This window comes from Triticum aestivum, chromosome 7B (assembly GCF_018294505.1).
Source record: "Triticum aestivum cultivar Chinese Spring chromosome 7B, IWGSC CS RefSeq v2.1, whole genome shotgun sequence".
Lineage (NCBI taxonomy): Eukaryota > Viridiplantae > Streptophyta > Magnoliopsida > Poales > Poaceae > Triticum > Triticum aestivum.
Window position 1 is genome coordinate 290,937,819 of NC_057813.1, and position 24,577 is coordinate 290,962,395.

Genomic DNA, 24,577 nt, shown 5'->3' on the forward strand with positions numbered 1-24,577 from the left:
TGTTACTTGCCTGAGATTCGATCGTTGGTATCCAATACCTAGTTCAATCTCGTTACCGGCAAGTCTCTTTACTCATTACATAATGCATCATTCCGTAACTAACTCATTAGCTACATTGCTTGCAAGGCTTATAGTGATGTGCATTACCAAGAGGACCCAGAGATACCTCTCCGACAATCAGAGTGACAAAACCTAATCTCGAAATACGCCAACCCAACATGTACCTTTGGAGACACCTGTAGTAGTCCTTTATAATCACCCAGTTATGTTGTGACGTTTGGTAGCACCCGAAGTGGTCCTCCGGTAAACGGGAGTTGCATAATCTCATAGTTACAGGAACATGTATAAGTCATGAAGAAAGCAATAACAACATACTAAACGATCAAGTGCTAAGCTAACGGAATGGGTCAAGTCAATCACATCATTCTCCTAATGATGTGATCCCGTTAATCAAATGACAACTCATGTCTATGGCTAGGAAACTTAACCATCTTTGATTCAACGAGCTAGTCAAATAGAGGCATACTAGTGACACTATGTTTGTCTATGTATTCACACATGTATTATGTTTCCGGTTAATACAATTCTAGCATGAATAATAAACATTTATCATGATATAAGGAAATAAATAATAACTTTATTATTGCATCTAGGGCATATTTCCTTCAGGGGTTCCCAGACATGCCTGCCTGCGGCCTACAGCGTGGCTCAGCCAGTGGCCCAGTATGGCCCGCCTTCATCAACAAACACTCAAGACCCTCACGAGGGGCCAAGCCTCGTGGGGCGGATGATGCAAGGCCTCCTCAGGGGCGGCCTCACTAGGCAGGCTCGCGAGGAGGCGGAGAGATCAAGGCGAGGGGTACCTCGCGAGGTGCCCATGGCGCAAGCCATGACGATCAAGACCAGGCAGGCGCCAGCCCGCGTAGTGTCCTCGTTTCCTCTTTGGTGCAAAGGGGGCAAGCGCAGGCGCGGAGTACCGAGGCATCAGGCAAAGGTTTCCATATCGTTGCAACAAGACCAAGAGCAGAGTGGCAGGACGGAGGTCACCGTGGAGCCCAAGACGGCATCACCACCAGTGCCTTTGGCAGTCGAAGACCACCTTTAGTCAGGATAGCTTGTACTAGCTGTCCCCTTTCAAAATGGTCGTTGTTGGCTCTCTTCTCGCTCAATATTTGGGAAGAGGACCAGGGCCTCTATAAATAGGGCTAGCCACCACCGTAGAAGGGGGGATAAGGAGATCTAGAGCCAAGAAGAGGATCTGAACCTAGCTCACCAACACACCACCACAAGAACACCTCTCCTCGCGAGGCTGTTCTTCCTCTGTATTGTTCATCATCAGCCCAAGAGGCAATCCACCACACCACACACTGGATTAGGGTATTACACCACAACGGTGGCCCGAACCAATATAATCCTTGTGCCTCTTGTGTTGTTCATCGTGCTAGCTTAGAATCGCGGTGAGGTTGTGGGCGTGTTTCGGTAGGGAGAAGATCTTCGTGCGCATCCTAGAGTTCGAACCTTAAGGGTTTTGCCGGAACCCGATATTCGACAAACACCAATCTCGATGGTAGATGGAGCATGTTATGTTTGATCACATCAACCTTGGAAACACTTCCAACACATATCGTCAACTCACTTTAGCTAGTCTCTGTTTATTCCGTAGCTTTTATTTCGAGTTACTGACACTTAGCAACCGAACCGGTATCTAATACCCTAGTGCTACTAGGAGTACTAGTAAAGTACACATTAATATAATGTATATCCAATATACTTCTATCGACCTTGCCAGCCTTCTCATCTACCAAGTATCTAGGGTAGTTCTGCTTTAGTGACCGTTCCCCTCATTACAGAAGCACTTAGTCTCGGGTTTGGGTTCAACCTTGGGTTTCTTCACTAGAGCAGCAACTGATTTGTCGTTTCATGAAGTATTCCTTCTTGCCCTTGCCCTTCTTGAAACTAGTAGTTTTATTAACCATCAACAATTGATGCTCCTTCTTGATTTCTACTTTCGCGGTGTCAAACGTCACGAATAGTTCAAGGATCATCATATCTATCCCTGATATGTTATAGTTCATCATGAAGCTCTAGTAGCTTGGTGGCAGTGACTTCGGAGAACCATCACTATCTCATCTGGAAGATTAACTCCCACTCGATTCAAGCGATTGTAGTACTTAGACAATCTGAGCACATGCTCAACGATTGAGCTTTTCTCCCTTAGTTTGCAGGCTAAGAAACTTGTCAGAGGTCTCACACCTCTTGACGTGGGCATGAGCCTGATATCCCAATTTCAGCTCTTGGAACATCTCATATGTTCCGCGACATTTCAAAAATGCCTTTGGCACCCCAACTCTAAACTGTTTAACATTACGCACTGAACTATCACGTAGTCATCAAAACGTGTATGTCAGATGTTCACAGCATCCACAGATGATGCTCGAGGTTCAGCACACCGAGCAGTGCATTAAGGACATAATCCTTCTATGCAGCAATGAGGACAATCCTCAGTTTACGGACCTAGTCCGCATAATTGCTACTGTCAACTTTCAACTAATTTTTTTTCTCTAGGAACATATCTAAAATAATAGAACTAAAGCATAATCTACAACATAATTTGCAAAGACCTTTTGACTATGTTCATGATAATTAAGTTCATCTAATAAATTATTTAGTGAACTCCCACTTAGATAGACATCCCTCTAGTCATCTAAGTGATACGTGATCCGAGTCAACTAGGTCGTGTCCGATCATCACGTGAGACGGACTAGTCATCATCGGTGAACATCTTCATGTTGATCGTATCTACTATACGACTCATGTTCGACCTTTCGGTCTCTTGTGTTCCGAGGCCATGTATGTACATGCTAGGCTCGTCAAGTCAACCTAAGTGTTTTGCATGTGTAAATCTGGCTTACACCCGTTGTATGCGAACGTTATAATCTATCACACCCGATCATCACGTGGTCGTTGTATGCGAACGTTATAATCTATCACACCCGATCATCACGTGGTGCTTCAAAAAAACGAACTTTTGCAACGGTGCACAGTAAGGGGGAACACTTTCTTGAAATTTTATGAGGGATCATCTTATTTATGCTATCGTCGTTCTAAGCAAATAAGATGTAAACATGACAAACATCACATGCAAATCATAGAGTGACATGATATGGCCAATATCATCTTGCGCCTTTGACCTTCATCTTTGAGGCGCGGCATGATCACCTTCGTCACCGGCATGACACCATGATCTCCATCATCGTGTCTTCATGAAGTTGTCTCGCCAACTATTACTTCTACTACTATGGCTAACGGTTAGCAATAAAGTAAAGTAATTACATGGCGTTTTCAATGACATGCAGGTCATGCAATAAATTAAGACAACTCCTATGGCTCCTGTCGGTTGTCATACTCATCGACATGCAAGTCGTGATTCCTATTACAAGAACATGATCAATCTCACACATCATATATCATTCATCACATTCTTTTGGCCATATCACATCACATAGCATACCCTACAAAAACAAGTTAGACGTCCTCTAATTGTTGTTGTGTGTTTTACGTGGCTGCTATGGGTTTCTAGCAAGAACGTTTCTTACCTACACAAAAGCCACAACGGTGATATGCCAATTTCTATTTACCCTTCATAAGGACCCTTTTCGTCGAATCCGATCCGACTAAAGTGGGAGAGACTGGCACCCGCTAGCCACCTTATGCAACAAGTGCATGTCAGTCGGTGGAACCTGTCTCATGTAAGCGTACGTGTAAGGTCGGTCCGAGCCGCTTCATCCCACAATACCGTCGAAACAAGATAGGACTAGTAACGGTAAGCAAATTGAACAAACCAACGCCCACAACTACTTGTGTTCTACTCGTGCATAGAATCTACGCAATAGACCTGGCTCATGATGCCACTGTTGGGGAACGTAGTAATAATTCAAAATTTTCTACGCATCACCAAGATCAATCTATGGATATTGTAGCAACAAGAGAGGGAGAGGATGAGCATCTTCATACATTTGAAGATAGCTAAGCGGAAGCGTCACTAGAACGCGGATGAGGGAGTCGTACTCGCGGCAATTCAAATCGCAGAAGATCCGATCTAACGCCAAATGGACGGCGCCTCCGCGTTCAACACACGTACAACCCGGGGACGTATCCTCCTTCTTGATTCAGCATGGCGAGAGGAGAAGTTGAGGGAGAGCTCCGGCAGCACGACGGCGTGGTGGTGGAGCTTGCAGTTCTCCGGCAGGGCTTCGCCAAGCACTACGGAGGAGGAGATGGTGTTGGAGAGGGGGAGGGCTGCGCCAGGGGAAGGGTGCGGCAGCCCTCCCACATCCCCTCTATTTATAGGGGCAAGGGAGAGGGGGCCCAGCCCCCTCCAGATGGATCTAGAGGGGGGTGCGACCAAAGGGGGAGGCTTGCCCCCCAAGCCAAGGGGGTGCCCCCTTTAGGCCCTAGGGGGTGGTGCCCAGCCCACTTAGGGGCTGGTTCCCCTCTGTATTCAGCCCATGGGGCCCACCAGGGTAGGTGGACCCTCCCGGTGGACCCCCGAAACCCTTTCGGTGGTCCCAGTACAATGCCGATACACCCCCGAACACTTCCGGTGACCAAATAAGAACTTCCCATATATAAATCTTTGTCTCCGGACCATTCCAGAACTCCCCATGATGTTCGGGATCTCATCCGGGACTCCGAACAACATTCGAAACTGCATACTAATTCCCATAACAACTCTAGCGTCACCGAACCTTAAGTGTGTAGACCCTACGGGTTCGGGAATCGTGCAGACATGACCGAGACAGCTCTCCGGCCAATAACCAATAGTGGGGTCTGGATACCCATGTTGGCTCCCACATGTTCCATGATGATCTCATCGGATGAACCACGATGCCGGGGATTGAATCAATCCCGTATACAATTCCCTTTGTCAATTGGTACGTTACTTGCCCGAGATTCGATCATCGGTATCCCAATACCTCGTTCAATCTCGTTACCGACAAATCACTTTACTCGTTCTGTAACGCATGATCCCATGGCTAACTCATTAGTCACACTGAGCTCATTATGATGATGCATTACCGAGTGGGCCTAGAGATACCTCTCTGTCATACGAAGTGGCAAATCCCAGTCTCGATTCGTGCCAACCCAACAGACACTTTCGGAGATACCTGTAGTGCACCTTTATAGCCACCCAGTTACGTTGTGATGTTTGGTACACCCAAAGCATTCCTCTGGTATCCGGGAGTTGCACAATCTCATGGTCTAAGGAAAGATACTTGACATTAGAAAAGCTCTAGCAAACGAACTACACGATCCTGTGCTACGCTTAGGATTGGGTCTTGTCCATCACGTCATTCTCCTAATGATGTGATCCCGTTATCAATGACATCCAATGTCCATGGTCAGGAAACCATAACCATCTATTGATTAACGAGGTAGTCAACTAGAGGCTCACTAGGGACATATTGTGGTCTATGTATTCACACATGTATTATGGTTTCCGGTTAATACAATTATAACATGAACAACAGACAACTATCATGAACAAGGAAATATAATAATAACCATTTTATTATTGCCTCTAGGGCATATGTCCAAAAACTTGTGCCGACTGGAGCTGGGTTGATGGTGCTCACGATCGTCCAGCTCCCTCTGAAGCCGTTCGAGGCAATCATGCTCGGCCAGGGTGGCCGGGCGAGTCGACTCCATGGCCAACACCTCAGGGGTCATCCCGGTGATGGGGTGTTTAGGAGCTATTCGTTCTTGCGTCAGAGCTCATCCCGCTACTCCCGGGTGAGAGCTTGGGGCACGTATGGCTCGTGGCCTGCATCACTGCCGTCAGTGTTGCCGTGTGATGCACCCGCGCGGCCGTCCCAGGCATCCGTGTGTCCCGGGGGTGTGCGATGCTCAGAATTTTCTGCCATGAGAATTTTGGCAGTCGAATCAACAGTTTCGCACTCGGACTCCTCAGAGGAATCCCCGAGTGACCCGTCGAAGAGGTCAAGGGCAGGCTCGCCGAATTCGAGAGCCGCCTGAAAGCACAAGTGCTCCCTGGGTGATTTTGGTAATTAATGTCAACATATCTCTTGTTGGACTAACACTTTTACCTAGCATGTTTCAGATAAGTTCAACAATGAAGTGGCATGGACTAGAGGATGTGGAACCCCTTCAAGATGCTAAGGACAAAGGATTGGCTCAAGCTCCAAGCACAAGACTTTACATTTTCTATTTTAAGTGATCCAAGATCACATTGAGTGTATAGGAAAAGCCAATACTATCAAGAGGGGATGAGGTGTTGCTTAATGAGGCTCTTTCTCAAAGTGCTTAGTGATATGCTCCAAAGCCCTCAACTACCTTTTCATATCCACATATGACCTAAACCAAAAGTACAACTCGGCCCTACCTATTATTTCTATCCGGCGCCACCAAGTTCAGATGTCATAGCCACTGCCACAAACCCTAGGCAAATCGGTCTCACCGATAGGGATCTCGGTCTCACCAAGATGGGATTGTAATCTATCTGTGTATGTCCATTACCAAAATCGGTCCCACAGAGTTTTAGTAATCGGTCCTACCGAGATTACAATGCAAACTCTCTGTTCCTCTTCGTAACATTTCGGTCCAACCGAGATGAGCGAATCGGTCCCACCGAGTTGGCCTGACCAACTCTCTAGTTAGCTTATTACCAAAATCGGTCCCACCGAGTTTGTGTAACCAGTCTCATCGAGATTACGTTATGCCCTAACCCTAACCATATCGGTCGTACCGAGTTGCATGTCGGTCCCACCGAAAATCCTAACAGTCACATGATTTCCTAAATCGGTCCGACCGAGTTTCTCAATTCGGTCCCACCGAGATTGGTAAGTTGTGTGTAACGGTTAGATTTTATGTGGAGGCTATATATACCCCTCCACCCACTCTTCATTCATGGAGAGAGCCATCAGAACAAACCTACACTTCCAACATACATTTTCTGAGAGAGAACCACCTACACTTGTGTTGAGACCAAGATATTCCATTCCTACCATATGAATCTTGATCTCTAGCCTTCCCCAAGTTGCTTTCCACTCAAATCTTCTTTCCACCAAATCCAAATCCTGTGAGAGAGAGTTGAGTGTTGGGGAGACTATCATTTGAAGCACAAGAGCAAGGAGTTCATCATTAACACACCATTTGTTACTTCTTGGAGAGTGCTGTCTCCTAGATTGGCTAGGTGTCACTTGGGAGCCTCCGACAAGATTGTGGAGTTGAACCAAGGAGTTTGTAAGGGCAAGGAGATCGCCTACTTCGTGAAGATCTACCCCTAGTGAGGCAAGTCATTCGTGGGCGGCGGCCATGGTGGGATAGACAAGGTTGCTTCTTCATGGACCCCTCGTGGGTGGAGCCCTTCGTGGACTCGCGTAGCCGTTACCCTTCGTGGGTTGAAGTCTCCATCAACGTGGATGTACGATAGCACCACCTATCAGAACCACGACAAAAACATATGTGTCTCCAAATTGTGTTTGCACACTCCAATCCCATCCCTTTACATTCTTGCAAGTTGCATGCTTTACGTTCCGCTGCTCATATACTCTTTGCATGCTTGCTTGATATGTATTGTGATTGTTAAACTTGTGCCAAAACTCCACTCCAACTTAAAGAGATTAAAAACTGCAACTTTTCTCACTTAGTGTCTAATCACCCCCCCCTATAGACACCTCTTCTCGATCCTTTCAATTGGTACCAGAGCTTTAGTCTCCATTGCTTTGGTTTAAACACCATTGGAGGAAGATGGATGAGTCTACTTTGGGGAGTCTTAGACATAGAGTGCCTATACTTGATGGGGAGTATTTTCATGAGTGGAAAAATGAGATGCTTGTGATTTTCAATAAATATCATTTGAACAAGTACATTGCTAGCCCTTATGCACCTCATGTTGATCCTATGCATCCTACCCTTGATGAGTCAATTGACATGATTCGCAATCTTAGAACTGTTGAACTTATCACTAGAGGCTTGCCTAGAAACTTGTTTGGATGTTTGCCTACTCTTAAGTGTGCCTACACCTATGGAAATTTCTTGAGGAACGTTTTCCAAATTATTCCTTGAAAAATCTAGATGAAATTCTCCATAAGTCTATTGCCTTGAGTAAGATGAATTCCAATGATCCTATGTTTGGTGATTGTCTATTTGAGCTTACAAACCTTATGCGTGCCAAAGGAGATGTTGGAATTATTAGTGATATTATTTCCAAAGCTATTAAAATTCATAAAGAAGATCATTGTCAAACTCACTCTAACGAATCACCCTCTCTAGGATTTGATCCACCACATGACGATGTTGAACATGGATACTATGATGAGGATGATGATAGTGACTTTGATCTTGATGATGCAATGAGACACTTTGGTCTTATGGCAAATCTTCGGGGATATATGGCAGGAGGAAAGGAATGGGTTCTTGATAGTGGATGTACCGAGCACATGACCGGAGATAAAGATATGTTTCGTGAGCTTGCTGAAAATGACGGCCCTCGAAAGTATGTCACTTTCGGTGACAACTCAAAGGGTAAGGTGGTTGGCCTCGGTAAGGTGGCCATCTCACATGATAGCTCCATTCAAAATGTCATGCTCGTTGAATCTATCGGTTACAATTTACTTTCAGTATCTAGACGTGTTGTTTTCGGTTTAAATGTCCTATTTACTGAAGTAGATTGCCAAGTATTTTGTAGACATAATCATAAAATGGTCTTTACTGGTATATGTAGAGGTGATATTTACATTGTTGATTTCACTAAAAAGGCACAACCTAGAACTTGCTTTATTGCTAAATCCTCTAAAGGCTGGTTGTGGCATAGACGATTAGGCCATGTGGCATGCGAAACCTTGACAAGCTTATTAAAGGAAATCATATCCTTGGTGTTAATGATGTCATATTTGATAAGGATAGACTTTACAGCGCTTGTCAAGCAGGTAAACAGGTTGGAGGGAGACATCCCGTGAAGAACATCATGACCACAAGAAGGCCACTCGAGCTACTTCACATGGATCTTTTTGGTCCCAACGCCTACAAAAGTCTCGGTGGAAATTCTTTTGGTCTTGTTATAGTTGATGATTTTTCAAGATTTACGTGGGTGTTCTTTCTCGATGATAATCGCAGGTCCAAAAGATCTTCAAAAACTTCGCTAGGAAGGCCCAAAATCAATTTGAAGTGAAGATCAAGAAGGTTCGCAGCGACAACGGAACGGAGTTCAAGAACGCAAATGTAGACACCTTTCTTGATGAAGAAGGTATTTCACATGAGTTCTCGGCTACGTACACACCTCAACAAAATGGAGTTATTGAGAGGAAGAACTAGATGCTCATCAAAATGGCGAGAACGATGTTTGATGAGTACAAGACGCTGAAGCACTTTTGGGCGGAAGCGGTTGAGACAGCTTGTCACGCAACAAATCGTTTGTATCTTCACAAGCTACTCGGCAAGACGGCATACGAGCTCCTCACCGGTAACAAACCCCAAGTTGGATACTTTCAAGTATTCGGCTCAAAGTGCTACATTCTTGATAAGCATCGTCGTTCTAAATTTGCTCCTAAGTCTCATGAAGGTTTCCTACTTGGTTATGGCTCAAACTCTCACACTTACCGTGTCTACAACAATTTCACTCGAAAGGTTGAAGAAATGGTAGATGTGAAGTTTGATGAATCTAACGGCTCGCAAGTAGAGCAATTGCCAATTGATACAGGAGACAAAGACCCCTCGGAAGCAATCCAAGACTTGTCTATTGGCAAGATTCGTCCAACGGAGATGAAGGAGAGTACCTCGTCCGTCCAAGTGGAAGCTTCTACCTCACGACAAGGTGAACCAAGAGTTGATACGGAAGCATCCACAAGTGGGACACACCAAGATGAAGAAAATGAGGAAGTGCACCAAGATGAACGCCAACAACCTCCTTCTCCACCACGACAAGAGAACGACAACGTCAATAATGAAGAAGGCCAGGAAGAGGAACAAGATGAAGAAGATGTTCAACCAAGATCCAAGCAAAAGCTTTCACGAGTTCGAGCAAGAATTGCTAAAGACCATCCCGTCGAGCAAATCTACAATGATATCCAAACCGGGAGAATCACTCGTTCTAAAACTCGTTTAGCTAACTTTTGTGAACACTATTCATTCATCTCTAGCATTGAACCTATGAAGGTTGAAGAAGCTTTGGAAGATCCGGATTGGATAAATGCCATGCATGAAGAGCTACACAACTTTGAGAGAAATCAAGTTTAGACATTGGTTGAGAAGCCCGATAACGACCACAACATCATCAGTACCAAATGGGTGTTTCGCAACAAGCAAGATGAAGATGGACAAGTAGTTTGCAACAAAGCACGTCTCGTCGCCCAAGGCTACACTCAAGTCGAAGGTATGGACTATGGTGAGACTTATGCTTTCGTTGCTAGACTTGAGTCCATTTGCATCTTACTTGCCTATGCTAATCACCATGATATCACCTTGTACCAAATGGACATTAAAAGTGCTTTTCTAAATGTTGAAATAGAGGAGGAAGTTTATGTTAAGCAACCTCCCAGCTTTTTCAATCCTAAGAAACCTAATCATGTTTACAAACTTCACAAAGCTCTTTATGGTCTTAAACAAGCTCCTAGAGCGTGGTATAAATGCTTGACCAAGTTCCTTATTGAAAAAGGCTTTGAAATTGGAAAAATTGATTCTACTCTTTTTACTAAAAGAGTTAACGGGGAACTATTTGTGTGCCAAATCTATGTTGATCATATTATATTTGGTTCTACTAACCCTCACTTTAGTGAAAAGTTTGGAAAGCTAATGTCAGAGAAGTTTGAGATGTCAATGATGAGTGAACTCAAATTCTTTATTGGTTTGCAAATCAAGCAAAGTAAGGAAGGTATCTTTGTCTCTCAAACGAACTACACCAAGGACTTATTCAAGAAATTCAATATGCAAGAATGCAAAGGTATGACTACACCTATGCCTACTAGTGGACATCTTGATTTGACCAAAGATGGTGAACCGGTTGATCAAAAGGTTTATCGCTCTATGATTGGTTCATTGTTATATCTATGTTCTTCACGTCCCGATATTATGCTAAGTGTGTGCATGTGTGCACGATATCAAGCCGCTCCTAAAGAATGTCATCTTAAGGCCGTGAAAAGGATAGTGAGATACTTAATCCATACACCAAATTTTGGCATTTGGTATCCAAAGAGGGCCTCTTTCAATCTTGTTGGCTACTCCGACTCGGACTATGCCGGTGACAAGGTTGATAGAAAGTCCACTTCGGGTACTTGTCAATTTCTTGGTAGATCTCTTGTGTCTTGGTCTTCCAAGAAACAAAACTCGGTATCCTTATCCACCGCCGAAGCGGAATACATTGCCGCTGGTTCATGTTGTGCTCAATTACTTTGGATGACCCAAACTCTTAAAGATTATGGGATATATGTGAAACATGTTCCATTGCTTTGTGACAATGAAAGTGCTATCAAGATTGCTCACAATCCCGTGCAACATTCTCGAACTAAGCATATTGAAGTTCGTCATCATTTCATTCGAGATCATGTTGCCAAAGGGGACATTAATCTTAAGCATGTTCGCACCGAAAAGCAATTAGCGGATATATTCACTAAACCACTTGATGAGAAAGTGTTTTGCAGGTTAAGAGGTGAATTGAACATCATTGATGCTTCAAACTTGGAGTAGGAACTCCATTTGATACATGCAAGACATGAGCCTATGACCAATCCTTGATATTTCTCTTATGATGACTATCTTATGTCTTGGATACATTTGCACCTTGCATGTTATCTAACCCATGTAGGTACTTGGATGAATCTAAATCTATGAGATTGCAACTCACTCACATCTTGAGCAATCTCTACATCACCAAGTCTCTACACAATGGTGGTTGAAGACAAGGAAGCACAAAACCACTCAAACATATCCTTTGACAAATTTATTATTGAAATTCATGATTGTCATTTTGGATACACAAGTGCTCTTCCTTGCAAAAACTAACCCATGTAGGTAGATGAACTCAAATTCCAAGTGGTGCTCCCAACTCTTGATGAGCTACATCAACCTTGAGCAACCCACATAAGTTCAACTACATGATCACGATCAACGCCATCGCCCAAGGTATGTTATTCCATCTTAGAGAAGCTTTACTCCAAGTCATGAGTCAAAGCAACTCAACAAGATGTGAATACATCAAGATGCTTAAAAATGGTAACCCCATTTTGAGCTTAAATGATGAGTATGACCTATGATCAAGTGATCTCACATGACTCCTATGTCAATATACTCTAACATAGGTGACTTTGTCGCCGACCAATTCTAGATGAAGTTCTCTTGTGTCTTCTTTTCTGTGCTCTTGCATTTATCTCATGCATATTTGTTTCCCCTTTCAAAAAAAAACTCCATCTAGATTTCTTTTCTGTTTCCTTCTGTTCTGCATTCTTTGCATCCAATTCATTGCAAATCTTCCAGTTAATTCCTTGCAAATCCTTGTGAGATCTTACTTGGCTAGTGAGCTGAGGTGACAAGTGTTTTCTCTATGATGAACTCGGTCAAACTGGTCAGTTGTTTTCGGTCCAACCAAAACCTCTCGGTGCAACCGAAGCATAAAACTCGGTGCCACCGATTTCACTACAGAAAGACATCTTGCCACTCATTTTCTGCATTTGACTTGATCCAACTCCACTCAATGATTCTTATCCTCTACCAGCATCACATTCACATTCAACTTGCTGCTTTGTTCTGTGACTCAAGGACCAAACCCTTTGTGACAAAAATCCAGAAGAACCCTTCTTGGAAATTGATGCCAAAGGGGGAGAGAGAGATCATATCAAAGCTTAATCATATCTATAGGGGGAGAGAATACTCAAGGGGAGAGAGAGTAATCATCAAGGACCCCGGATGCTTGGTGTTCAAGAGGAGATAAGTCACATGTCTTTAGAGGGGAAAGACATGTTCATATTTGTTTGCATTAGCTCTGTTTATTTTCTTTGAGCTCTGTTTTGCTCTGATTTTCTGTTCCCTATCTTCTCCCAGTATCCCATGCTAGATTCAGGAGGAGCAAGGCATCTAAGGGAAAGAAACTCTTTGAATTCATTGCACATCTTTACCTTTGGGGACATGTCCATATTCTATGTGGTACTCAGTACTCACTATACATGTCATCCCAGTCTTGGTACTCGTGTGGTTTCTTTTGTTTGCTTTGGCCAGTAGGTGTATCTGTGTTATCTAACCTTGCTTACGCAGGTTCATTTCATCCTAAGCCAACTCAAGACCACAAAGTAAGTATATGCATCACAGTCATGTTATGAGGATCTCTTGCTAATGTACATACTGTTTGCAAGGACTCATGAGCATGAAGGTACATTTTCCATATTCACATCTTTTCCTCTGATGCATATAGCCAAGATACATGTAACACATTGCTTACGTTGTCATGTTTATGCATTCACATGCTCCTATATTCCATATTCACATGATTGCATACATGTAGGGGGAGCCCATGCATGTTACATGTCTTTCCAAAGCTTTACTTGTTATTCTCTATATCTTTAATCTAAAGCTTTGATGTATGTTGTCATCAATTACCAAAAGGGGGGATATTGAAAGCACAAATGCTCCCTGGGTGATTTTGGTAATTAATGTCAACATATCTCTTGTTGGACTAACACTTTTACCTAGTATATTTCAGATAAGTTCAACAATGAAGTGGCATGGACTAGAGGATGTGGAACCCCTTCAAGATGCTAAGGGCAAAGGATTGGCTCAAGATTCAAGCACAAGACTCTACATTTTCTATTTTAAGTGATCCAAGATCACATTGAGTGTATAGGAAAAGCCAATACTATCAAGAGGGGATGAGGTGTTGCTTAATGAGGCTCTTGCTCAAAGTGCTTAGTGATATGCTCCAAAGCCCTCAACTACCTTTTCATATCCACATATGACCTAAACCAAAAGTCCAACTCGGCCCCACCGATTCTTTCTATCCAGCGCCACCGAGTTCAGATGTCATAGCCACTGCCACAAACCCTAGGCAAATCGGTCTCACCAATAGGGATCTCGGTCTCACCGAGATGGGATTGTAATCTCTCTGTGTATGTCCATTACCAAAATCGGTCCCACCGAGTTTTAGTAATCGGTCCTACCAAGATGACAATGCAAACTCTCTGTTCCTCTTCGTAACATTTCAGTCCAACCGAGATAAGCGAATCAGTCCCACCGAGTTTGCCTGACCAACTCTCTGGTTAGCTTATTACCAAAATCGGTCCCACCGAGTTTGTGTAATCGGTCTCACCGAGATTACGTTATGCCCTAACCCTAACCATATCGGTTCTACCGAGTTGCATGTCGGTCCCATCGAAAATCCTAACGGTCACATGATTTCCTAAATCGGTCCGACCGAGTTTCTCAATTCGGTCCCACCGAGATTAGTAAGTTGTGTGTAACGGTTAGATTTTGTGTGGAGGCTATATATACCCCTCCACCCACTCTTCATTCATGGAGAGAGCCATCAGAACATGCCTACACTTCCAACATACATTTTCTGAGAGAGAACCACCTACACTTGTGTTGAGACCAAGATATTCCATTCCTACCATATGAATCTTGATCTCTAGCCTTCCCCAAGTTTCTTTCCACTCAAATCTTCTTTCCATCAAATCCAAATCGTGTGAGAGAGAGTTGAGTGTTGGGGAGACTATCATTTGAAGCACAAGAGCAAGGAGTTTATTATCAACACACCATTTGTTACTTCTTGGAGAGTGGTATCTCCTAGATTGGCTAGGTGTCACTTGGGAGCCTCTGACAAGATTGTGGAGTTGAACCAAGGAGTTTGTAAGGGCAAGGAGATCGCCTACTTCATGAAGATCTACCCCTAGCGAGGCAAGTCCTTCGTGGGCGACGGCCATGGTGGGATAGACAAGGTTGCTTCTTCATGGACCCCTCGTGGGTGGAGCCCTCTGTGGACTCGTGCATCCATTACCCTTTGTGGGTTGAAGTCTCCATCAACGTGGATGTACGATAGCACCACCTATCGGAACCACGACAAAAACATCCGTGTCTCCAAATTGCGTTTGCACACTTCAATCCCATCCCTTTACATTCTTGCAAGTTGCATGCTTTACTTTCCGCTGCTCATATACTCTTTGCATGCTTGCTTGATATGTATTGTGATTGTTAAACTTGTGCCAAAACTCCACTCGAACTTAAAGAAATTAAAAACTGCAACTTTTCTCACCTAGTGTCTAATCACCCCCCCCCTCTAGACACATCTTCTCGATCCTTTCACCACCACATGTTCTACCGTGGCTTGGATTGCCATAACGTGCTTTATACAATGCTGCAATCGCGAGCGCCTAGAACGCTTGCGGCGGCGTGCGATGGGAGGGTGAGCGGCCACTCGGTGCAGAGCCGAGGACTGCTAGAGAAGGACTCCATACAAAGACACATGGAAGTGTGCTGCGCCGCGGTGGGCAGCGCCTCCACGTCCAGCGGGGCCTTGCGAAGCCACGCTGAGTCGTCGGCGATGAACGAGAGCGTCCCGAAACATATTTCACCGCCGACTAACATGATGATAGAGACATCCACCTACGCCGTGAAGTTTTGCTAAACGCCTAGCCCCACAGTTTGCGCCAACTGTCAGGGTTGCGATTCTGACAATAAGTACTAGGGGTACGAATAAGGGGCAGAACCTAGCTACGACGCAGGTGTAACACTCGGGTGTTTAACGAGTTCAGGCCCCTCTCGGCGGAGGTAATAGCCCTACGTCTCATGCCCTGAGGCTTGCTTTGATATGATGGGTATGGTTACAAAGGTTGCTCATGCCCGGTCATGGAGGGGGGTGCAGCTTATATAGAGTGTGCCGCAGCCCCATGTTCTCCATGTTGCCGGGCATTAAATGACACTAAATGCATCAGTTACAGGTGTGATGAGCCTCTACTACAACATTTACAGGTAACGGATGCCTTGACTTTGTTTAATGGATGACTTAGGATTCCTTGACCATTGCAGCTCCCACGCTGCCCGCTTGCCTCCTTGGTCCGAGTGGTGGTTTGTCAGCCGAGTGGCGGGTGGTTGTCCGGGTGCCGTCGAGCCGCCCGAGTGGACTTCTTGATGTATGCATCCGAATGCTGGTATGGTCTAGACCTACCCATGATGGTGATGGGACCCATGTGGGACCCAAATGATGGGTCCTTGACCCTGCCTATAATTGGTGACCTCATCAGTTGGTATGTGGCACACTGCTCGGGCCTGCTTGGTGGATGCATCCGTCTGGCCGGTCAGAAGGCCGTGCGCCTGCCCGGCTAGACTCCCAGGTACTTGGACTCGAAGGTGCTTGCCCATTAAGGCAGTACTCGCCTTCCCACTTGGTTGTGTGGGGCACACCACTTGGGCCTCCTTGGTGGATGCATGCGTCTGCCCGGCGAGAAGGTCGTGTGTTTAGTCGGCCAGAAGGTTGTGCATCTAATCAAACAGAAGGTTGTGCGTTAACGCATGTCTCGCATGAGTATGCCTATGTGTTCAGGGGGTATGTTGCTTTGTGCTCGGTTGGCTGATGTGGGATGGGACATGCAATGTCGGCTCCTATGGGTTAACGTTGTGTGTTCAGATGGTTCAGTAGGAGTTTCTTTCAAATAGTTTCCTTAACTTTTTAAGCTAATGTTTCTCTACCATTTAAGCTAATGTTTTCTCTTTTTGTTGTATTCATAGCCATTAGGGAACCAGGCTGTTCAATTTGTGTCTGTGCCGTGTATTGGCTTTTCAGGCGTCGTGTTCGGAGCTGTTTTTTGCAAGCGAGTTTGAGTGCAGTCCCTCCTATCATGGAGCACCATTGTTCTCTGGCCAGTTTGATTGGTCGCTTCTCTTATTGACCCCTTTATTGTCATTTTCTTGCTCTCCGATTCGTCGTTATAAATGATTCACAATTTTATTGTTCGCAGGTTGGTCTCTCAGGGTTTCTTTTTGTCGACGATGGCTTGACACAACATCCTATTAGATGTTTAGGCCGGTCAAGATGCACATGGACGCTTTCATGCTAATGTAGGGAGCAAAGCAAGGTTCCCGCAACAACCAGTGCAACCTACATGGTGGTTAGCTGTTAGGAGTTTTTTTTGCCAAAGCGTGTCGATAGTACGATGTCTCGTTTAGTGCAAGTTGGATTGAATTGAATATGATTGCACGGTGAAAGTTCAAAAAGGGTGTGTTCGCTGCATTCGATCAGGGTCGATAGATGCATCAAGTTTAGTAGTTTGATGTATTTTTCGATGAAGAATGCAACATTTGAAGGTTTTTTGTTTGTTTGAAATTGCCCGTTTCTTGTTAGAATATACTCTTGGGGGTAATAATGATCTAAAGACTAAAAGATAGTAGAGCATGTGATGTTTGCTGAATCAAAGCTCTGACGTGGTATTCTGCCTCTTTTATTCCATGCGTCGATCAGAAACAAAATCGATGATTGCTCGGTAGAACGAGTGACAGTTGTCTTATACCAATAATCGTCTAAAGACTAAAAAATAGTTGAGCATGTGATATTTGCTAAGTCAAAGCTCTTACATAGTATACTGCCTCTTTCTTTCCATGCGCCGACCATAACCAAAATCAAGGACCATCGGGTAAGGCAAGCGATAACCCTGTATGATAGGCAAGGAATTAATCCCCGTGCGGGTTCGCAACATAGTTGTCTAGCATGCTCGGGGAGGTCGTGTGGATGGATAAGGGAACAAAGGATCCGGGAGGCGTTCGCGACGACAACTTCCATTTTACCGAAAGATCTCGTTCGTCAACGTGGTTGTGTTCTCTGCTTTAGCATGCGTGCTCAAAATCTAGCGGTGGAGATGACGTTCAACCCAGATCTTTAAAATCTGAGCGTTTAACAATATCTTTTTGATTTTTTAGGCAGATATAAACTCGCATATTGGTACTCCCTTCGGTCCTTTTTACTCCACGTATTAGATTTGTACAAGTCAAATTTTGCAAAGTTTGACTAAATTTATATTAGAAAATACCAACATCTACAATATCAAATACTCCCTCCGTCCGGGTTTATTGGGCCCAAGAGCCAAAGTGCAAAGACCAAGAAAGAGCAATAAATCTTACAAATTGCCTCTGTAATCGCTCTATTAATTACCCCTATTAACTAATCCAGCGCATGCAGTGGCTACCGCATGGATGCAGCGTGCATGCATGTCCAATCAATGAGGACCATGCGCTGCCTTCCATCGGGTGATGTGGAATCAAGGGAATAAATGATGCGTAATTTATGAAGGGGGCCTAAAATTTTGGTACAACATTTGGTGGCTCAAGGGCCCAATAAACCCGGACGGAGGGAGTATATATACTATGAAACTACATATTATAAAGAATCTAATGATATTAATTAGGCATTGTGAATGTTAATATTTTTTCTACAAGCTTGATTAAAGTAGAGATGATTTAATTTCGGATAAAACTTACGGGTGTGTCTAGGGCACATCTAGATGTGCTCTACTTATTGCACGTCTAAGTGAGTGAATCAAGCATAAAGAGGAAAAAAAGAAAAAAAGAAAAAAATCCACACGAATCTCGATGTAAGATCAATGACATAAGACTTGGATGTGCAATACTTATGACACATCTAGATGTGTTTTAGCAAAACTAATAGTTTGTCTATTTCACATCTACTCCCTCCGTTCCTAAATACTTGTCTTTTTAAAGATTTCAACAAGTGACTACATACGGCACAAAATGAGTGAATCTACACTTTAAAATATGTCTACATACATCCGTATGTTGAGTCCATTTGAAATGTCTAGAAAGACAAGTATTTGGGAACGGAGGGAGTAGATGTTTTCTAAGTACTAGTAAATGTGTACGTGCAATGTACGTTGATATCAAGTAATATATTAATTACATGTAAATATTAGGTATGATATTATTTGCATGCTAATTATGTGATTAGCATCAGCATTAATAGTTGGTTTGATGTTAACTGCACACTAAACGTGTTGAGCGCTCACCATTGAAGCAGGCTCAGTCGTTGGATTTACCTGATTTAACGGCTGGGATTTGTTGGATCTGCCACATTGAAGTGCTCACCAATAAGTACGTCACATCTAACCTTTCACAAATTAAGCAGCAACGAATAACAAAAAAGCCGGAGCAAAAATAAAAATAAACTTCAGGTTAGATGTGACATAATTTTGTCATATCTAAATGTGTCATAGACATATAAAAAACTTATATATACATATACAAACTAATAAACACATTAGGGAGTACGATCTTCCACCAAGGAAGAAATAGGGGGCAGCCGTATTGGCGCAGGTATCCAGGGCCCGCACGTGGGACACAACTTCCTAGCCAGGCCGAATCGTAGTTAATATAAGGGGGGGCTCCAACTGCGCCCCCGTTCCTTCCGCAAACTCGAACTCTCTCGACCGAGACAGCAGAGAAGACGAGACGAGGGAAGGTAACTCGGCGACCGCGGGCAGGGGAGAAGTAGGTACCCGAGAGAGAAAGAGAGGGAGGCGCGACGAGAAGGCGAGAGGACGGGCCACCATGAGGCGCTCCTCCAAGAAGTCGTCGTCGTCGTCCGCCGCGGCCGGTAATGCTCCTTCCCTCAACCCCCACCCCAACCCCACCCCCCTGGTTGTCTTCCTTGTTTCGTGATTAGGCTGCGTGCGAGGCCTTGCTGGTGGCCTCGGCAGGTCCCCGGTCCGTTCGTTGTCTTGCGAGATTCCGTGTGGTGGCTTGTCTCGGGAAGATCCAATCTTGAGTTGTCCGGTGCGGAAGCGTACGAGGTACGACTCGTTGATTGCCGGTATGTGGGGTTCGGATCGCTTGTTACGGGATGGGAGGTAGATTCAGGGTTTGGGAATCTGTCATGGTGGTAAAGATAAGGAGCTCAATCCTGGGTTTGGATCGCCTGGTGCAGAATTGGGTGTGGATTCGCTAGCAGATTTACATTCGTAATGTAAACAGATGGCAATTCATAGGTTTATTAATTGTGTGCCTACCCATGCCGAAACGCTTTGTAAGTAAAATCTAAAGAGCAGCTACCTGTTAACACCGTGTTCTGGGTTTCTGGTTCAGCTCTGCAATCTCCGCGGTGATTTGTTGTCTTTGCATCAATTTTACACCACTAATAACATAAATTCGCCATGTATCTTGTGCGGTAAATCTTTACCCTTTTTCTGTGACTACAGAAATCAGGTCAGTAGTGTGCAGCCTAAAATTATGGTGCCTGTTAAACAACAGTTTCATCATTGAATCTCATTGACGTTACTATCTGGTAGTAACTCTGCTTTTTGTGCTTTGTAGTACTTTATTTATATGATACGATTAATATAATTGTTTTAAAGTGTATTAGGTTTATATGACATATCAATGTTTTACATGTAATTACGAGACGCGCTGAAAAAAATCCTGTACCAATAACCATGATATCAAACAAAATGAAAAGAGATGGGCACAGCAGCAGTGGTTTGTTCTAATTGCAACTGAATTAGAAGGCACTAGAGAATTATGATCTGTTATACCAATATGACACATAAATAATTAAATGTGAATGGATGCACTACAATACAGTACCTTCAATCACTTTTAAGCTATAATCAGCAAAATTACTTACACCCATTCATTTTGTAATTGTTTCTATGATATACTCCTCCGTTCCTAAATATAAGTCTTTTCTATAGATTTCAATACAAACTACATATGGATGTATATAGACATGTTAGAGTGTAGATTCACTCATTTTGCTCCGTATGTAGTCCCTTATTGGAATGATTAATCACTACATGCTGTCTTGCTCCATATCTGAAGCGATTACTTTAACTTACTCATTTGGTGGTTAGTTTGCTGCTCCCATGGGGTTTTAGTGCCATTTTGTAATTTGCAGTGCTGAATTTTACCCCAGTAAATGTAAAAGACAGATTAAGAAGCTTATCTTGAAACTGCGTGTGTATACATAGAAGTTTCATAAGCAACTCTAGAATAGCTGCCCATTATCTCAAACTTTGTCCTAATAGGTTTTCTTTTTTAGGTTATTAAAATGTTTGTGTCTTGAGCTCTTGATTCTTACCTTCTCTTTAAATTCGTTGTGCATTACTTCTTTAACAAATGGGTTGGTGTAGGAGCTATCATATTCTCTTTTGAGGGTATGTATATCTGAATGAGTACTAAGCAAACGATTATATTTAGGTGAGGAACAAGTAAATGAAAAACAAAACAGAAAAAGAAAAGGAGTCAGTACAAACCTGACCAGCAGGAAAGCACAACGTGGTGAGATGCATTGATTCCTTTTCTTTCTGAATTAATTGTTGAACCCTATACACTTATCCATCTGAGTGTAAGAATGTGCATGTGCGTGTTATTCAGTCATTTGGTTTATGTCAAGCTATGTGTTGGTCTTCTCCTTACTTCTGCTTCTTCCACATGCACAAGTTTTGTTTGCACATTAGAAATACCAAATGCATACTTTTTGCTTGCAAGCTAAATTCTATCATATGGTATGTGGTATGCAAAATCAAGATACTGTATATTGATAGGGAACCACATGTTCCTTAGATCTATTTGTAATAACATTTTCATTATTATCTCCAGTTCCCACTAAAGCGGTTTCAAAGGAAATAGAGCGGATTGACCAACTTTTCTATACATATGCTGATGGCTCATCCAGCATGATTGAGTAAGTTTTTTCACAGTTTTTCTCAAACACTTGCCTGTCATTATGTTTGTTGTATACTCATGGTAGTCATACTTCCATTTAGAAATTCTATGTATACCTTCCAATTAGGGAATTATCGCACATGGTAAAAATACGAGTACTCATGGTAGTCATCCTTCCATTTAGAAATTCTATGTATACCTTCCAATTAGGGAATTATCGCACATGGTAAAAATACGAGCTGTTTTATATGAATCATTGTAAATTGTGATGTAATAGTTGTCAATGTTATGTAATCCCATTCACGAAAATGTGTATTGGTAGTTGATACATACCATTTTGATGCAGCTAGATGTTAATGATTTTTTAATGCTTTAATTTCATCTTTGGTAGAGACATCAGGGTTTTATTGTGTTACCCCTCCCCCCCTCCCACCACCACCACCATCTTGCCCCCATTGTTTGCTCCAATGAAACTGTTGCTCGACATTATTCCAATGATTTTTTTAACCTGCCTGAACAGCCCAGAAGGCATCGAAACACTCTGCTCTCATCTTGAAGTTCCACATACAGATGTTCGGATTCTGATGTTAGCATGGTATGTCACTGTTCTCTAAAATTCTTTAGTGGTGATATCATTTACTGAAATATCTAATGGACATCTATCTTGTATCAGGAAAATGGGCTGTGAAAAGCAAGGTTATTTTACTCTGGTATGCATTATATTTTTTAAACTGTTCAAAATGTTTATTGGTATGATATATCGCACTGTCTTCTGAGTTTTGACTGGTAGTATTCTGTTGATAGGATGAATGGAGAACTGGGATGAAAGCTCTGCGAGCTGATAGCATCAGTAAACTGAAGAAAGCCTTTCCTGAACTGGTCCAAGAAGTGAGTGTTCTATTCCACAAATATTTAGTAACTAGTATATTAAATATATTTGAAAGGTTTATACTTTTCTAAGGGTGGAAATTACCTATGATGGGCCCTACTAGTTATGTTAAACAGAATTTGAGTATGAAAGGCTTGTCATGGGAATGGAACAATGAGCTACCATTAAATTATGATACTTTTAATTGTACTGTAACCGGCTTGCTCATAACGTGTTCTTTACAAACCAGGTTACGAGGTCCTCTAATTTCCAGGATTTCTATCCATATGCGTTCCGTTATTGCCTAACAGGTAGTCACACTTGCTATTCTTATGACACATTTTTTTTTCTTTGATAAATACTTATGACTTGGTTGTGCACTTGTGCTTGCTCAGAGGACAAGAAGAAGTGTATAGAAATTCCTGTTACTTGTGAGTTATTGAATCTAGTGTTGAGCTTGCAGTTCCGCCCGCAGGTTGAAAAACTTATTAATTACCTCAAGGTAATGGTTGATTCGATAGTTTAGTTTATTGGTCCCATTCATCTAAGGGACTCGTATTTTGGTTGATGTGCTTATTTATGTGAGTTTGGGTTTCAGCATCAAAATGAGTACAAGGTTATAAACATGGATCAATGGATGGGATTTCTTCGGTTCTGCAATGAGGTCATGATTTAAACGTCACCCCCATGTCCCAGCATATTTTTTTCCCCTTTTGCTTCCTTTTTGTGCACAGTACTTAATAACATTTCCTCTCACACTACTAACGCTGAATCACATTTCATTCAGATAAACTTCCCATCACTTGACAATTACGATGCAGACCAAGCTTGGCCTTTAATTTTAGACAATTTTGTTGAATGGTTAAGAGCAAGTGAAAATTAGCTCTGTTGTACTGAGTGGTGGTGAAGATGCAATCCAAATGTAATTCTCAGAAATGTAAGTGAACTACCTTATCTTGTTACCCTATGACTTGAGATATATGGGATGTGGTATCTCTCCTAAAAAGAAATAGGAACTCCATGCAAGCATTTATAATCAGGAAGACGATATGGATCATTTTCCTTTAATCACGCAGTGGCATTCATGCAATTTTGTTGCTGTCCTGTTTTTTCAGCACCTTGGAGAATTTTGGAGGATGCAGATCAAGCTCGGTTATGACTGCTCTGTTCAGAGTCTGGTTTTAGAATTTATCAATCGCCTTGTAGTTTGCCTTTTGCTTTCTTTATACTTGATTTAAACACTTCGCAGGGTCATCATCTAGAATTTTACATCGTCATTCTCTATATTTGTATTATTCAATGGCTTCGTAGGTGTGTAGTTTTGAGAGCATGCAAATTTTCTGGAAGTCTTAAATGAAGATGTTGGCATATGTTGTTCCTCTCTTGCGCTGTTGGCCCATCCCATATAGAACAGATTATTTACCTCGAGGCATATATAGTTTATAAAAAAACGGGCTAAACTGTCGGTAAGACCAGAAAAACAGGAAACTGGCGCCTTGCCAAGTTAATTTTAATATGTACAGTTCTCTTAGTAAGAAACCAGAAATATCTTTTAAAAAAGGTGCATCAACAAGAAATCAAACAATTGCCTTGAGGCTAAAGGCCCAATAACCAACTAGGCTAATAATTAATGGTTTACATACAATATTATATGTGGTCAAAATTTTAAATAATCACCTTAAATATTTGGTTTTTGTTGCAAATAACCGATGAATTGACGGTCTGACAAGTAAAAACCTGAAACGAGTTTGGATTTTGAAACTAGCCTTGAGGTTAGAACACAAAGTACAAGGACATCTCACGCAGGTTCCCCAAATGTTATATTTAAGGGGAAATTTTCAGTTTTGAGGGATCAAGGCCTACATAGCATATCCTCAAGGCGACCACTAGGCGCCGGTCGATCAGCCTGTCCACGCGCGGCCGTCAGATCCAAACCGCATAAAGATCGTTCATATTAGGCTCTCGTGTAGTTTTTCCTTCCCAAAAATTCTGTTCCGACGAGCACAGTGGGAACAAAAAGGAGCAGCAGCTGCTGCCTACACTCTA

The 24,577-nt window shown here is 42.9% G+C and overlaps 1 protein-coding gene across 2 annotated transcripts; it reads left to right on the forward strand.

The window, feature by feature from the left end:
- The first annotated feature begins 19,362 nt into the window (after positions 1–19,362).
- Positions 19,363–23,912, forward strand: LOC123159424 (DCN1-like protein 4). Of its 2 annotated transcripts, XM_044577260.1 has the most exons (11): positions 19,394–19,597; positions 21,196–21,276; positions 21,598–21,682; positions 22,184–22,258; positions 22,337–22,373; positions 22,468–22,551; positions 22,782–22,842; positions 22,927–23,033; positions 23,130–23,195; positions 23,319–23,468; positions 23,647–23,912. In XM_044577260.1, exons 1-10 carry the CDS (start codon positions 19,552–19,554, stop codon positions 23,412–23,414), a joined length of 738 nt encoding a protein of 245 aa, XP_044433195.1. In that variant the 5' UTR covers positions 19,394–19,551; the 3' UTR covers positions 23,415–23,468; positions 23,647–23,912. The 2 variants fall into 2 exon arrangements, with proteins under 2 accessions (XP_044433194.1, XP_044433195.1); XM_044577259.1 differs by lacking the exon at positions 21,196–21,276 and having other exon boundaries at positions 19,363–19,597.
- The last annotated feature ends 665 nt before the right edge of the window (positions 23,913–24,577 follow it).